Genomic DNA, 16,353 nt, shown 5'->3' on the forward strand with positions numbered 1-16,353 from the left:
GAATCAGTAGGTTTTCTTTTGAAAGGAGGTGAACATGCTACTAACATTGACTGAGTGAAGCAGAAAGCCCCATTTATAATATGACTGTAACAAAATGAACACTCAGAAACTAAAACAAGGGGGAGGAGCCTAATGTGACGGAGAAGCTGCACATTATAGGCTTTAAAATGTGTATGTAAAATATGTAAAAAATATTATATTTCAGAAAATGCTGATAATGTGACTAATCATATAAAATCTTAAGAGCAGTGTTGCCCAACCAGTGTGCTATGTCAGGCATGAAGGATTTTCTAATAAATTAATAAGATAAACAAACAGAATTAATCAAAGAGATTCGTGTTGCAAAATAATATAAGTGTATAAGTAAGTCTGTTGTGTTTTAATACATTCCCTACCAGCCAACACCAAAATCAGTAGTCATTAGAAAAGCAGCTCCTAATCATTATGAAAGCCTAAGGTTACTGGATACTAAACTAAACCCTAGCCTGGATCAAAATGTAACACGATTTTTAACACAACTGAATTTAAATGCAAAATTGCACTACATTACTCAAAATAAATTTAAATATAAGACCATTCCTACCTTCATCGGCATCTGTAAGTTAAACATTTTCAAATTTCGTATTTTACTTCACAATTCACCAACAGAATTACACAATTCTGTACATCAGTACAAGCTCAAGTTTCTCACCGAAAGTCAGTTTTGACGAACGTTTATAATAACGTGTGCTATGCAAAATTCTCTGTTCAGTAGGTGTGACTTCAGTTTGAAAAGGTTGGGCAACCATTGCCTTAGAGAACAATTATGAGACAAGGAATATACTAGAGCAAGTACTGTATTTGGGTAAGAATTATACTTTTCAAAATATGACTTTTGCTATATAAATCCAAAGGAAATAATCTAAAGCCTGCCATTGATATAAATTCTGTTGACTCATGCATTTTCTAAGCCAATTACTATATAAAGAACTGTCCCAGGAGAAAGCCAGGAGATGTCCTCACAAGAGCTTAATGTAGAGAGTAGTGTCACAAATCCTTCTTTGGGCTAGTTATAAGTGGAATAAGGAAATGACCCCCCCCCACCCCCCTCACACACACACACACACCTTTATCAGCTGCCCTATCACCACATGTTCTTTCAAAGCTGTCTGTATAAACTGACAGAAACTACCCCCCCTTTCACTTTTGGTCTGTGTCCAGCTAAATCTTGCCACAATATCTTAAAACAAAAACCTGTCCCCCTTTTTCTCCCATGAGGGCACTCTTTTGTCTGTCACAAACAGTGAACATGTCAAAGAATGGAGATGCACGGGGAGATGAAACTACTGCTTCAGCCACTGAGGTGCTCAAGTCAATATTAGCCAACAGGTCTGAATAGGAGCCAGTTGCAGATGGGGTTTGAGTAAGACAGCTCTGCTACCTGAGCTTCCAATTTCTTTTCTGCTTATGTCACAAATGTCATATATGACATATAAATATGGCATGAGGGATCCAAATAGACTAGTGAATATTGCTTTTGTAAAGAATAAAAGATCAAGAAAAAGAAGACACAGATGAAGGAGCTGTTAAGATGAATGTCTATGTCTCAGTGTGTCGGGTTGCACAATGCAGGATAAATAAACCATATTTATTTAACTACAAAGAACAAGTGAACAACTTTGTTGCAAATTAAGGCTACTTATGCATTTGTCTGCCACTCTGTGCATAAGTATGCCGTGTATTTTTAATGTGTGCAACTTGTAAGGTATTTGGATCTTGCCTGGCAAATCACAGACAATTTGGGTAATGCAGCAACATTTCCAAGCCAATGCGTAAAGTGTTCTAAGAGAAGACATGGTGTTTCTTTACCACCAGGGGCATTTTTCACAGTACATAGGGCATCTCTCAGTTTCTAATTGTCTTACTGTGCCCTTAATCATGTTTCTTAACAGTTTTGAATCTTCATGAGTCTCTCCGGTTTCTGCTTAGCTTGAAATTTGCCATTTCAGCAAATTGTTCTGACCATTCATTATTCTGAGGTCACTCCCCCAGTGCAGAAATTGAGAAAAAAGGTGGGGAAATATATCCAGGTTATATAAGCTTCAGTGCACAGTGCTTCACAAATTGGGCTAATTTGTCTCCTGAGCATACCGCCTCAGCAACAGCCTGCATGTACAATCTGATTTTTGTGTTCTTTTTTCTGGGAAATAAAAATCTGAGGTAAAGATACATCAAAAGAATCAAACAAAACAAACTAATGATCCAATTAGTGAGAAAACCAAACTACAAATTTAAATACATACATACATACATACATACATACATACATACAATACACACATTAAATGGCATATATATTTATTAAGAGGTGATTTAAAATATTAAAATATGGTATTATATGAGATAACATTTTGAAATTAATAAAATATTCATTTTATTTTTTTTACATTGCGAAAAGACAGAGAATATTTCCAGTCATATACATATTTAAGGCACTTGGTTTTGTTAAGACACATTGCTTTGTTGATTTGGGCTGCTTGGGAGACTAGAGCTTTTTAAATGGAAAAATCTCTCTTATCCCTTTCCACAGTGATGATGCAGTCAGGGCCTGAATCGGACTCAAACCATATTACTGCAAACTTGGCAATGAAAGGAATGGCTCCCAGCCCACCTACTACTTATTTAATATGAAATATCTCTATGGAAACACAATCATAATACAGGGTGGGATTCATGTTTTTCTTTCTTTTCTTTTTTTTTACTGAATGGGTTGGGTTTCACAACAGCTGGATAAACACTGTAGTGTATTGCTGTTTACTCACCAGATTTCTGTTCAATAAACATTATAGAGATTAATTCAAATCCAATCAGCAACAACCCAAAACAAGTCAAAGCACCTTAAAGTTAAAGGTCTCTGAGCTGACACAGAGTCTTACTGTAATAGCTCTCCCTAGGACAGGCCAGTGGAAACAGGCACTTATATAAGCTCTTTACCCAATCATCAACAGCCGTAGTTATATTGCTGTATTGACGTGAAAGTTAACAGAAAGCTCATAAGATCAGGGCATAAATGCAGTCTATTAAAGTCTATTATACAGTGATATACACGAACCATATGCAGTGCAAGAAAAACATTCTTTTGTGAACGGGGACTCACCATTGTGTAAATACTCTGCCGATCATCTATGCCTTTATTTGTACAAGTATCTGGCAGTCTGTTTTCTTTAAAGAAGGCAGGTGCATGGCGATACGGGAAGCCTGCCAGGAGAGATGATAAATTGCCACTTTGTGTGAGGAGACCAGCGAAAAAAACAAGAGTGAGAAATCAGCATGCAGCTAATATATCAAACGGTCCGCAATGTTGACTGATTAGAAAGGGGAGTCGCGGAGGGTAAACAGGATTTGTTGTCTAAAGTTACTATACACATCTTAGCCAAAGAGTCTCACACTGCACTGGCACACCCCCTACAGCATACTTGCTAGCTAGTCAGTCAGTAGGCAAGGTTTAATTACAGATGCCTTTTGATATGCAAGATTGTATTCAGAATTGCCTGACTACTGTAGCTGTTCTGTTAAAAAAGCTGCCAGTGTCAATGCAATAGTTTATTTTTTATTAGCAGGAATCTAAATGGTAGAGGAGTCATACTTATTATCAAGAAATAGACACACAGGTATCCTGTATTAGCTGCACCTACAAGTTAAATGAATGAAGAAACACAACACAAAGAACAAAAACTGACATTGTTTTCATTTTATTTTATTCAAATGAAATCTGAAGCCAGTGAGATGCAAAAGCCCAAGCTTTTTGGCTGATTTGCTTGGTCATTTTGAGTAATATGATAATAAATTTGCTCAACCTGCCCTGAGCTCTTGCCCAGGGTTAGGGCTGAGCAGGGCAGCAGTTATTTTCTATATCCTTTCAGACCATAACTTATTAATTAAAAAGCTTTGATTGTTTTGTTTTGTGTGTGTGTTTTTTGTGTTGTTGTTTTCTTTACCCATATTTGTTCACAATGCCATTTAATGTAATCTCTTTGTGTCAGTTAATTATTTTGTTGTAAAAAAAAAACTATATCAGTATATGTAACACATTCTGACAGAACAGTTTGAATGAAAGGGTTTGCATGAACTCCTGGATTGAGGAACTTTTGGCATCATTTTCTCTACATGCCAAGAGTGCTGATGTGATAGGGTGGCGTCACTCTTACCGTGCTGCACTGAGCAAAATGGCAGGATGTTATGCAGATGGGGAGATGAGAAGGACAATCTGTACTAGGCTGTTACACAAGCAAAGTGACAGACTTAATCTAGTGTGTGTGGTAGTATAATATTATGTAATAATGTTATTATTCTGTTCTATTCCCATTGTTATTTTTATTTCTGTTATTGCTTTGATAAGATCTCAGTGGGTTACTGAGTTAACAGCTCCAAAAGCTAGCTCAGTTCATTTGTTAATACCAGAGGTTAACATTAAGGGGTAATAATGGAATTGTACAATATAAAATAATATTTTTTTTTTAGAAAATTTGAGGTCTCAATTAACCACTGCTGTAAATAAAATATTCCCACTGCCACCAGGAAATGGGTTACGAAATACCACTGAGTGACATTTACAGGACTCACAGTTCACTGCTAATACCTGCTCTTCAGGAACAATGGACAAAGACAAATTAATTTGTAGACCTCAGATTGGATTTGGAAATGTGCTCTTGAAAGGTGGAGGTAACGGAAAAATGGGAACAAATCTGTAGCCCAATTCAGTTCTTAAATTGTTTTATTACTTTATTGTGAATTTTAAAAGCTAACATCTTTGTGAATCTTATCAGCAATTGCTAATTTTCTCTACAATACTAATCAAAACTCTCTTGTATGCAGATGTATCTAAGTGGACTAAACATAAAAACTCCCAGGATAGTGGCATCACTGTTGGAGTTTCATTAAATACAATGATACACCATTAAGACGTAGTTTTCTTGAACTTTATTCTAATTTTAATGTTATTATATTATTATATTATATACACAGATATACTTTTTAAAATAGGCTATCAATCAATAAACCAACTTTTACTAATGTGATTGTGACAGGACCAATAGTGAAACTAGTTTCTTATAGTTCAAAAATAATTATAAATAATTGTCTTGAACTGAAAAATGTAGCTAGTTTGTATAACTGATAGTTTAACTCATTTGTAAGTTTTGTTTTTTGTTTTTTTAAATAAAATTAAACCATTTAGGTAAAAAAAAATAAGAAACATGTTTTTTAAACCTCAAAGATTTCTATGTACACATGATCAAAATAAAACTACGCGTTTTTGGTTACAAAACAAATATCACTTAGCAACATATTAACTCAGCTTTTGGTGTTAATGATAAATCTGTGTTGTTGATCTTGATAGATGTTAAATATATACTTTGCTCATGGGCAAAAATGAACTTATGTTTAATTGTTTTACTGTTGTGAACTTGTTCAGACCTGTGCAGGGGCAGATTCTGAGGGAGAACAGCTTGCCAAATGCCACAGTACAGTGTATTATGTATACTCCACACTGTTATGCCATTGTTTTCTGGCCACCTTAAGCCTTGGTATTTCTAGCAGCTGCTTCTCAATATGTAGTTACTCCTCAGACATGTTGTTTTAGCACAGCTTCCTCGTGAGATAATCCAACCCTGAAAAAACTGCCTGCTGTGCATGCAAGGACAACAAATATATATTGAAGGCTGTGTCTAAATGCAGCATTTTACACACATTTTAAAAGGTTGCTAATATGTAAATATCTTCAATGACAATCACTTCTGTTAAAGTGTGCTGTAGATATCACCTGTAGATGTAATACGCTCATGGGCTCCAATGACTCCATTTCTGCAATCAGTTGTTTCTCTCCAGCTGTCCCGGTCTGAGTCATACATTTGCAGGGGGCTGGGGTCCAGAAGAGGATCCTCGCAGTTGTGGTCCAACAGCAAAAGTCGCACGTGAGACAGAGACCCTGCTTCACTCATACAGCCCAGAGACAGGGAAGCAGTCCGCCTTGATAGCTCTGCAAATGAAATTCGATACATTGAAGGTCTCGAGGACGACTTTGGATAATCTATCAAATATATTGAAACAATGTCTCCTTTTTCACTGTTTGTTTTCATCTACTGTGTTGCCAGTGCAAAATGTTGCTGTCTACCAAGAAATTGTGAATGATAGAAAAATGTTTAAATCCTATCTTATTTGACTACATAAGCAAACTGACAAGAAAGTTAAAAATATACATATATTTCAAAAGCTTTCTACCACTTGAAACTACACATTGAATTAACATTATTTGACCAGCTAATTTAATTAATAATGCCATTTTAACATACTGCAGATTACCAATGCTTTAAATTTATGATGTGAAAATACAGAAACTTAACATTTTTATTTATTGTATATTGTTAGGTAATCGACAAAAAATACTGAAACCTAATTATTAAAAGCAGTCATACCATAAAACCACGCTTCATGGCCAGTACATTATGGCAAAAATAATTTCTACTTTCTATTGATGGATGGATGTAATTGGTGGTGATGACAGCTGTTACTTATGTATGTAACATGAGTATGTTACTACTCACTGACTGTTTATTAAATAGCAATTACAATACGATTGATTTGTAACAGAGTTCTACTGGCACTTTGCCCATGCAAATATTAACCCATGACTGCAAAGCAATGTTTTTTTTGTTGCTGTTTTGTTTCACTCTATTGAGGTTTTCATGAAGGGGGTTTTCTGAGTCCATGCTACACTGAGTTTCACACATTTTTATTTTTTGAAGAGGAGTTGAATGTGAAAATCTGTGGTTTGTACTGATATTTCATGAAGCAAACCAAAACATGAAATACAAAAACACCTCAGAAGAGAACATATATATATATATATATATATATATATATATATATATATATATATATATGTGAAGAGAAACAGTATCAGGTGAGGCTCTGTGAGATAAACAATTAGATTCATTAAAAGCCAGATTAGATACCACCCAGAAGGAGGTGTTAGAACAGGAAGAAAGCCTTTTCACACAATTGTGGAATGTGTTTGGGTGCGTTTCTTTTTGACACAACAATCCTACAAATGAAAGAGAAAGTAATATTTCAACATTTAAGTCAGGTCTGGTTCTCTCCACTGCCTGTTGTCAGTCTTGCTCCAATTAAGGACTAATAGAAAAATATTTTGAAAGTATATATACTCAAAAATACCCTATACCCTATATATAATGCATTACATTGCATTGGTATTAGCCTACAAAAGAAAATTATTAATATACAGAAACATAGGTCAGATTATTGTGAAAATAAAAAGGACACAAAGATTAATCTTGTTGTCAGTCACTCATTGAAAGCTCACTCTCCTTAGGAAAAAAAGGTACACCAGGGTTTGGTTGTTTCTCTTATTCTGCTATTCAGCCAATGAGGTTGAACACCTTATCAGGGATTAGCAAATGGAAAAGCTCTCCAATATCCCTAGAGAGGCTTTCATTTTCATTAGGTAATTCCACACTTTTGAGCCCAAACTTTAAGCTTCCATAAATAGTGTGCGTTACTGTTTATACAAATAAACCAGAGATTACCAAAACCCTGTCTGAGTTTAGCATGCAAAAACAAACACGCATGATTATAGTCACAGACAATTAAGCAAAGGTGAAATGCTGAAAGGAGGCAGAACCTGAACTAATTGAAGAATTATTGGATGACCGTACAGATTCCAGTTTAACCAAGTTAAGCTTGGGGACAGTGTAAAACTAGAAAGCAATGCATTGGCAATCAAAGGTTTATAGAATCCCTGTGGTAAGTTAGCTCCTCCAAATGAACTGAAGCAGATTTAACCAAACTCTGAAAATATATTATGGATAAATAAGTATAGTTTAATTAACATAATTTAGTAACAGCAACAATATGGAGTAAATTGTCGTTGATGAAGTGTGTGAATTATTTTCAACTCTATCTTAACTTTGGTAATAATCAAATTAAAAACATGCCTTTATCAGCACACTGATGAATCTGCCTTTATAGATATTAGTTTGAAAAGGAAGCAGATCAGAACAGTGAGTGTTTGAAAAGGTTTGATTTTCAGACTGAAGTAAAGCACTGAAAAGTGCATGTAAGAGAAACCAAGACTCTTTATAATTGTATATATTTATGTATGTAGGTAGGTATTGTGACATGGCGTGGGTGTGATAAATTTCCTGTCAGGGTTGTCACTTTGGTTTGCTGTAACACGGTGTAGTTTAGGAGGATTTTAGAGTCGAGGTTCGTTCTGAGGTTGGTTTCCAAGGAGGATTGTCAGCCAAAGATGGGTCGTTATCGTGGTAGTCAGTCAGTCTTTTCCTTTTCATTCTCAATTATCTCTCTCTCTTTCATATGCCTATTCACCCTCTATGTTTCCCCTATAGGTACTTTACCCTGGGTGTCGTTTGTAGAGAGTTTTTATGCCAGTGCTCGATACCAGATAGGTGCGTGACATTGTGTTTACATCATCATGTGGCATATAGAAGCACAGATGGGGGGATTGCATAGTCCTAAAATACCCACCATCATACACCCACAGCTTTCAGGAATTTTCATCCAAAAAGGTAATATTTCAGTGAGACCAGTGTCCATTTAATTGCTAGACATTCTTATTCGACTGTAGAATAGCGGATTTCCCATGTAAGTAGCTTTCGACTGAGGTATAAAACTGGGTGCTCTTCTCCATTATTTCTTGTACGGGGCCGATTTCAGAGGCATCCGTCTAAACCAGTAGTTAAACCAGTGGTTCTCAACCCTGGTCCTGGAGGACCTCCTACCCTGTTGTTTTTTGTAATCTCTCAATTACTCTCAATTTCCTGAATCAGAACCTTTTAATTATTTTAAACAGTAAAGGTTATGTATAAAATTGTATAAGTAACTTATTTTATTAAAGAACCAACTTTTTTATCAGTCACACAATTTAAAAAGCAAATGTCAGCAAATTATTAATTCAATTAAGGTTCAATTAAGTAATTGAGAGCTCGGTTGGAACAAAAAACACCAGGGTAGGGGGTCCTCCAGGACCAGGGTTGAGAACCACTGGTTTAGCATGGGGGCACTCAAGTCTGGTGCCTGGTGGACGGGTTGGTGACAGTCTTTTAAATGGCTACCTCTCCAACCCCTCCCACTCTGCCGGATTTCTTCCTCTCCTTCACTCATTTAACTCCTCTCTCTCCCCGTCTCCCCCTACTCACAGTGCAGGCCACCAGCTAGACCTCATCTTCTCTAGAGGCTGCTCCCCTTCAACACTCTCCATGACACCCATGGACATCTCAGACCACCACTTCATCTCCTTCTCCCTTTCTTTCCCCTCCCTCCCCACCCCACCCACTCCCTCTGTCACCTTCCACTGTAATCTCCGCTCCGTCTCCCCCTCCACCCTTGCTTCCACTGCCCTCACCCTCTTACCTTCCATTGTTTTTCCCATCTATCTGTCAACTGTGCTACCTCCTCTTTGTTCTCCTCCCTCACCTCCTCCCTTGACTGTCTCTGTCCTCTCACGTCTTGTCCTGTCCATCCCTCCTCTCCTTTGCGTGCCGCTGAACAGAAGTGGAAAAGGACCAAACTCCCAGCTGCCCTCGAACTCTACCGCTCTCTACTGTCTACATTCTCCTCCTCACTCACCTCAGCCAAGAAGTCTTACTTCTAGTCACTCTTTGAATCCACTGTCTACAACCCTAGCAAACTCTACTCCACCTTCTCCTCCCTTTTCGCCCCCCCCTCCTCCTCCCTCGTCTCTAACTGCTGATGATTTTGCCTCCTTCTTCTCCTCCAAGATCACAGACAACCGCAAGCTCTTCAACAGTCCCCCCTCCTCTCCCATCACACCCAAACCTCCCACCAACCAAGCTTCCTCTATCTCATTCTCACCTCTATCGGACTCTGAAGTTTCCTCTCTCCTCCTACGTCACAAACCTGCAACGTGCACCCTGGACCCTCTCCCTTCTCGCCTCCTCCAAGTGACTGCTCCTGATCTACTCCCCTTCATCTCTTCCCTCCTTAACTCCTCCCTCCTATCTGGCTGTTTCACCTCTGCTTTTAAACAAGCTGCTGTCATCCCACTCCTCAAGAAACCAACCCTTGACCCCACCTCTCCTCAGAACTACCGCCTTGTCTCCCTATTCCCCTTCTTCTCAAAGACTTTCGAGCGGGCGGTCCACTGTCAGCTCTCTGCCTTTCTGTCCCATCACTCACTTCTTTATCCTCTGCAATCTAGCTTCCGCACAGCTCACTCCACTGAGACGGCTCTCCTCAGTCCTCATCCTCCTTGATCTCTCTGCAGCATTTGACACTGTCGATTACTCCATCCTCCTCTCCTGCCTCACTGACCTTGGAATCTCTGGAACTGCTCTCACCTGGTTCTCCTCCTACCTCAACGACTGGACCTAACAAGTAACATGGCGAGGTTCCTCATCCACCCCCCAACCTCTTCTCAGAGGCGTACCCCAAGGCTCCGACCTGGGCCCCCTCCTGTTCTCTCTCTACACTCGCTCCCTGGGCCCCCTCATCGCATCCCATGGTTTCTCCTACCACTTCTACGCAGCTGATGCACAGATCTTCCTGTCTTTTCCCTCTTCCGATGACCCTATCATCCCCTCTCACATCCTGTTTGTCTGCTATCTCCACCTGGATGCACTCGCACCACCTCAAGCTCAACCTCTCCAAATCTCCTCTTTTTTTCCCCACTTTTCCTCACCTTCTGCTGACCTCCCCATCTCAATCCCCTTGGAATCCACCACACTCTCTCCTTCTTCTTCCACTAAAAATCTAGGAGTCACCCTCGATCCTGCGCTCTCCTACTCCCAGCACATCACCACGCTGACGCGCACCTGCAGATTCTTCCTGAGCAACATACGCCGGATCCGTCCCTTCCTCACCGACTACTCAACTCAGCTACTCGTACAGTCACTGGTCCTCTCCCGCCTGGACTACTGCAACTCCCTCCTGCCCGGCCTGCCTGCATCCACTACCCGCCCACTCCAGCTCATCCAGAACTCTGAGGCTCGTCTGGTATTCTCTCTGCCACGATTTGCACTGGCTACTCCACTGCTCCTTTCCCTCCACTGGCTCCCGATAGCGGCACGTAATTAGTTCAAGACATTGACCCTCACCTACCGCTGTCTTGACCACACTGCACCAAGCTACTTTCAGTCCCTCATCTCCCCATACATCCCCTCCAGACCACTGTGGTCTTCCGGATCCAGAAGACTAACTCTACCTCCTCTCCACTCTCCTTCCTCCAGAGCCCACTCCTTCTCATCCCTTGACCTCATTCCGGTGCTTACTCAAGACACATCTTTGCAGACAGTACTTGTAATATTAGTCCTTTTACTCTCCTGTAAGATAGCACTTCAAACATTTTATCATGCTTCTTGCGTTACTAATACTTGTATTATTGATTTCCCCCTTGCTCACTTTCCCGTAGCCCTTGACTGTGACCTAACATCTTGACAGCACTTAGCTTTTACTTTCCAGGATGTATGACCTCACTTATTGTATTTACTTTGGTAAATTGGAATTTGTAAAATGTATTATGCTTTGAATTGCTTTATATAATGTAAATTTAAATTTTTAATGTTTGATGCCTTGTAATGAACTGTATTCTTGCACTTTGTATTGTGCTTATATTTTGTAAGTCGCCCTGGACAAGAAATACAAATAATTAAAAAATAATAAAGTCTCAACTTCGGGGTTCTATTCCACCTGTTGTCAGGTCTTTCAAAGGCTGTGTTAAAGTGGCAAAATCTTTAATAAAATGGCAATAATAGCTGACTAACCCCAGAAAAGCTTGCACTTTGTTTGTTTTTTATTCACCAGCTGGGGCCAGTTTCATATTGCAGAGACCTTACTGTCCTGGAGTTTGACCAGTTCTCGCCCGACAGAGAAGTTGAGGTAGGCCCAAACTTACAGTTTCAGGGGTTGGGAATAAACCCAGCATCCCGGGTGGTGGACAAGGTAATCATCTAGGTAAGCAGCTGGTGGCTGGTGCCCCGTGTAGACTGAAAGGTAGCATGTTATAGTGGAAGTGAAAAAGTTTTGTCTTTTGTGCTGGGGGATAGTGGGACCTCCAGTATCCTTTGGTGAGGTCTAAGGTACAAATGAAGCATGCCTTCCCCAACCGGTCAATCAGTTAATTGATCCGGGACATAGGATAGGTGTCTAAGTCTGAGATCTCATTTAGCTTGCTAAAGTCATTACAGAACCGAAGTCACCCATCAGGCTTTGGTACCAGCACAATGGGGCTGTTACATGCACTTTGAGACTGCTCTATTATTCCCAGATTCAACATCATCTGCACTTCTTTCTTGATGATGTCTCAGCGAGCTTCTAGGATACGATTGGGCTTTACTATTACTTTCCACCCTGGAACAGTGTGGATCGAATGGGAAATGAGAGACATTTGTCCTGGGATGCTAGAGAATAAATCTGCATTGTGATTGATTAGCTCCAAGACTTCCTGATGTAGAATCTTAGTAGGATGCATTTTCGTCTTTTCTTCCCCCAGGTGTGCGCCCAGAAGGTTGGTGTGTGCTAACTGTAACACTGTTTCTTGAAATGGCTGTGGGACCAGTAATTGCTCCAGTCTTTCCTTATTTCTTTATGACTTGGTAGATCAGTCCTTCTTCTATGGCAAAATGTACAGGTTTCCCCTCCATGACCTGGATGTTGCAGAGAGCGTGCTGAAAAGTCCTATAATTGTGCTGTTCCGTATCGCAGAGTGCTGGGAGGTGCATTAATGGGAGGTACAAATGTAAGTCAAATGTAAGTCAGCTAAGTAACTGAATTATTATTTTTATTATTATTATTATTATTATTATTATTATTATTATATTAATGTTGGGTCGTTCAGAGAAGGGGGTCGACTCTTCCTGCCCTGCTTTGTCATCAGTGTCAGCTTTCGCTTCTACAGAGCTATTGTTGCGCACATCACTCTGTATAGTTGGAAAAGAGGGGCATGTGATGTTTCGTTTTGCCCTGCGTCAGGTTCTGTTTGTTGGGGGGTGACTTCCTTCTTCTCTCTATGGAGATTTGTTCAACACGGTCAGGTTGAGAGTGGTCCCACTACTCCTGGAAGAGGGGTAAGTCTCAGCCAAGGATTTAAGGTAATGGTACCTTGTCGAGCACTCCAATGGTTAGATGACAGGGCCCTCTGGCAGCGAGGAGGTTAACTGGTGCAGTCAGTAAGTCCTGGGTGTCTCTGTGTACACAGAATATTGTGGCAGTGTGAGAGGCAAGGCTGTGGTGAGGGCGGGTCTTTCAGTGGAGGAGACTACAAAACCCCTCCTCCAAGACTCCAAACCCCAGAAGCCAGCAGGGCTCCTGATGGCCATAGCCCTGCCCACCACTTGCCCTATAAAAGGAAGCAGGAAGCGAACCTGTGTGTGCATGCTTGGCTGGGGTAGCAAGGTGCACAGGAGGGCGAGAAGGCGAGAAGGCGAGAAGGCGAGAAGGCGAGAAGGCGAGAAGGCGAGAAGGCGAAAGAGTGGAAGAGCAGGAGAAAGAAGGGATAAGTTCACAGTTGACGGATTCACTGGCTTACGACCCTTTTTCTGGACCTGGACCATTCTCCCTCTTAAACTCCGGACTGTCTGACAACCTCCCACTGGTAACGAACTTTGATTACGGACTGTGACTACGAACCTGCCTTGCCCCTGTCGTGCTTCTGTTTGACTGGTGTTCGGCTCCACCGACCCGGGCATTTACTGTTATTGTTATTGTTTGTTTTGTAGTTAGGGATTGTTTACGTTTAGTTAGTGCTCGGACAGAGCTAGGTTTTGTTTTGCTTTTTGACACTGTGCCTGCCATTTAGGGAAGCAATAAAACAACCGCAAGCCTGTTTTGTACCCTTTGCCTGCCTTCCTACTGTGTGTTTCAAGACCACACAGCCTTTTCTTGTGACGGGCCCCCCAACCCGTTACAATATGCACCAGAGTCTAGGAGCAATGTCATGGACGTATCCCAGAGGGTTTCTGGGCACTCCATACGTTTTTCAGTGTTTTCCTTGTTTTCCTTGCTCTGGCTGGCTCTTCACTTTGTCATAAGGCAGGCACTGGAGGAATCTATCTACCATGACCCATTTGACGAGGGCTTCTTTCTCCAGGACATCTGGATGTAGCCATTTCTTTGTGGTGTGGAGAAGATCAAACATTTTCTGGCAAGGCGGAGTACTCGGAGAGAAAGTCCAGTTGTGGAAACACTGAGCCTGGACGAAAGCGGAAGCTCCCAGGTGGCTAAGAATTGTATTTTTTAACACAGAGTATTTCCGAGCTTGTCTCTTATCCAAGTCATGATATGCCTGCTGAGCAATGCTGGAAAGATATGGAGCCAGGATATCTGTCCATTCGATTTTCGGTCAGCTTTCCCACTGGGCTATGTGCTTGAATGTGGTCAGGTAAGCTTCTATGTTGTCTTGGGGGGCTATTTTTGTGAGTAGTGGAGCCACTGGCAGATTGGGGCTCCATGATCCTCATGCTATGGTGCCACTGAGACAGCGCAGCTCCTTGTGTAGACTCATTGCTGAGGCGGTGTTTGGCTTTCATGACCCCTGTACATTTCTTGTTGGACAAAGTTCGATTTGACTAGCTGTCTGAATTGGTCCTCCATGACTTTTTGTTGTCATGTTTTGTCCTAGGTATTGTTCAAAACTGTGGTCGCATTCTCCATCACCTGTGACATGGCATGGGGTGTGAGCCATGTCCTGTCAGTGTCGTCTAGGAGGACAGGTGGGGGAACCACATGGTCCTACAATACATACAGTCATGTACCACTCCCCTGCATGCTGTCACAGTTTATAAAACAATGAAGATAACAAAATAAATTACCCACTAAGGATACAGTAACTAACAAAATGTATATAGTGGTAAAATATATGGTAATTAAAAGTACCTGTATCAACTGAACTACATCCTTCTCTTATGCTCTCTGGGTATTCCTGGGACAGAGATGAGCCTTTTCTAGGGAATATTGCTTCATCAAAGACATCAGGCTGGACATAGCTGATTTGAGAGGAACGGTGTCGCTCCTCAGGGCCATCTGAAACAGAACACAGAGGACCACAGATAAACACAGAGGGTTTAAATAATGCCTCAGAAAATAGTTCACACTTCCTGCTTTTTTAAATGCCACTTCACTTCAGCCTGCAGTAGTTAGTAATGCCATTTAAATAGTTGATCCTAGACTGGAATTGTTTATGGAGCACTACTGAGATATTACAAGTAAAAAACAACAAACAAAACATGGGTTATTTTAACTAACCCAAGGAAGCCTGGCACTGTAGGGATTACAGATCCCACATTCACCCTTTAATCTAGTTATCCTTCTGAAAATACCAAACTAGTATTCATTTCAACACATTTAACTACTATGCAATATTTGTAGGTGCAGAGAAATATAGAATATCCAACTGCTTGGGAAGACTGTGAGCTGAATAAAAACTTGAAGCGAGGGCCATTCTGTGTCTTCTTTGCCAACACACTTTCAAGATACACGATGTAAATTCCAGCTGTAATGTGCACTTTGACCCATTAGTTGTTCATGCTTGAAATAAAAAGAAAAAAAGTTTGTTAACCATTTAAACAGGGAAATAAAGTTTGTATAGACCTTTTTAATATCTACCCTGTTTTCGAGGGGGAAGAGTGTCAAACATATGAGTTGCTGCATTTGTGATATTTTATATAACAGGGTTTAGAAGTGCCAAGACCCTTCAGAACTATAAAAGGACTTTGTTTCCCCTAGCATGAATGAAGGATCACAAAGAGAAATATACGATTCCTGATCAAATGTCAACACACTCTATATTCAGTAAAAATAACATTAAACGCCACAAAATACACTTTACGTTCCCTTATATATATATATATATATATATATATATATATATATATATATATATATATTTGTTGTTGGCTTGCTTTGCTATCCTTGTTTAATAATCACAGAATAAACAGCACAGAGGAATGTCACCTCTCCGGACACGCCAGGCAATCACAATTCTGTGTGGTGGCATCCGAAGAGGTTGTAGCACTCTGCCGAGAAACGTGAAAACAAAAGAATGATTTGACTCAACAGTTCAAAGCATATCGCTTCTGTCAAGACACCCATCATCTTCCACAGGCACTGGCACAAATGGGAAGCTCAAATGAAGTCACTTAGAAACAACAGGCCACTTTGTCTCCTTCCTTCGACCAAGGCTTGGGCTTGAAAGCATTTAAAGTGACACTAAGATTGCATGCAAAGGCCTGACAATGGGAAGGTCTCCCTCATTGTCAAGGACAGTTAGACTTTGAAGATGATGCTCAAGAAAGGTCAGAGCAGGGTCAGCTAGTGATTGTT

The 16,353-nt window shown here is 40.4% G+C and overlaps 1 protein-coding gene across 1 annotated transcript in view; it reads right to left on the reverse strand.

The window, feature by feature from the left end:
* Positions 1 to 16,353, reverse strand: part of LOC136750424 (uncharacterized) — a 63,556-nt gene that overhangs the window by 38,927 nt on the left and 8,276 nt on the right. Inside the window, exons 4-6 of the mRNA XM_066705491.1 lie at positions 14,908 to 15,054; positions 5,801 to 6,016; positions 3,137 to 3,237 (exon numbers count right to left, since the gene is read on the reverse strand). Of these exons, the coding sequence (XP_066561588.1) occupies positions 3,137 to 3,237; positions 5,801 to 6,016; positions 14,908 to 15,054 (464 nt within the window). The remainder of the gene's footprint in view (positions 1 to 3,136; positions 3,238 to 5,800; positions 6,017 to 14,907; positions 15,055 to 16,353) is intronic.

Source organism: Amia ocellicauda, chromosome 5 (assembly GCF_036373705.1).
Source record: "Amia ocellicauda isolate fAmiCal2 chromosome 5, fAmiCal2.hap1, whole genome shotgun sequence".
Classification (NCBI taxonomy): domain Eukaryota; kingdom Metazoa; phylum Chordata; class Actinopteri; order Amiiformes; family Amiidae; genus Amia; species Amia ocellicauda.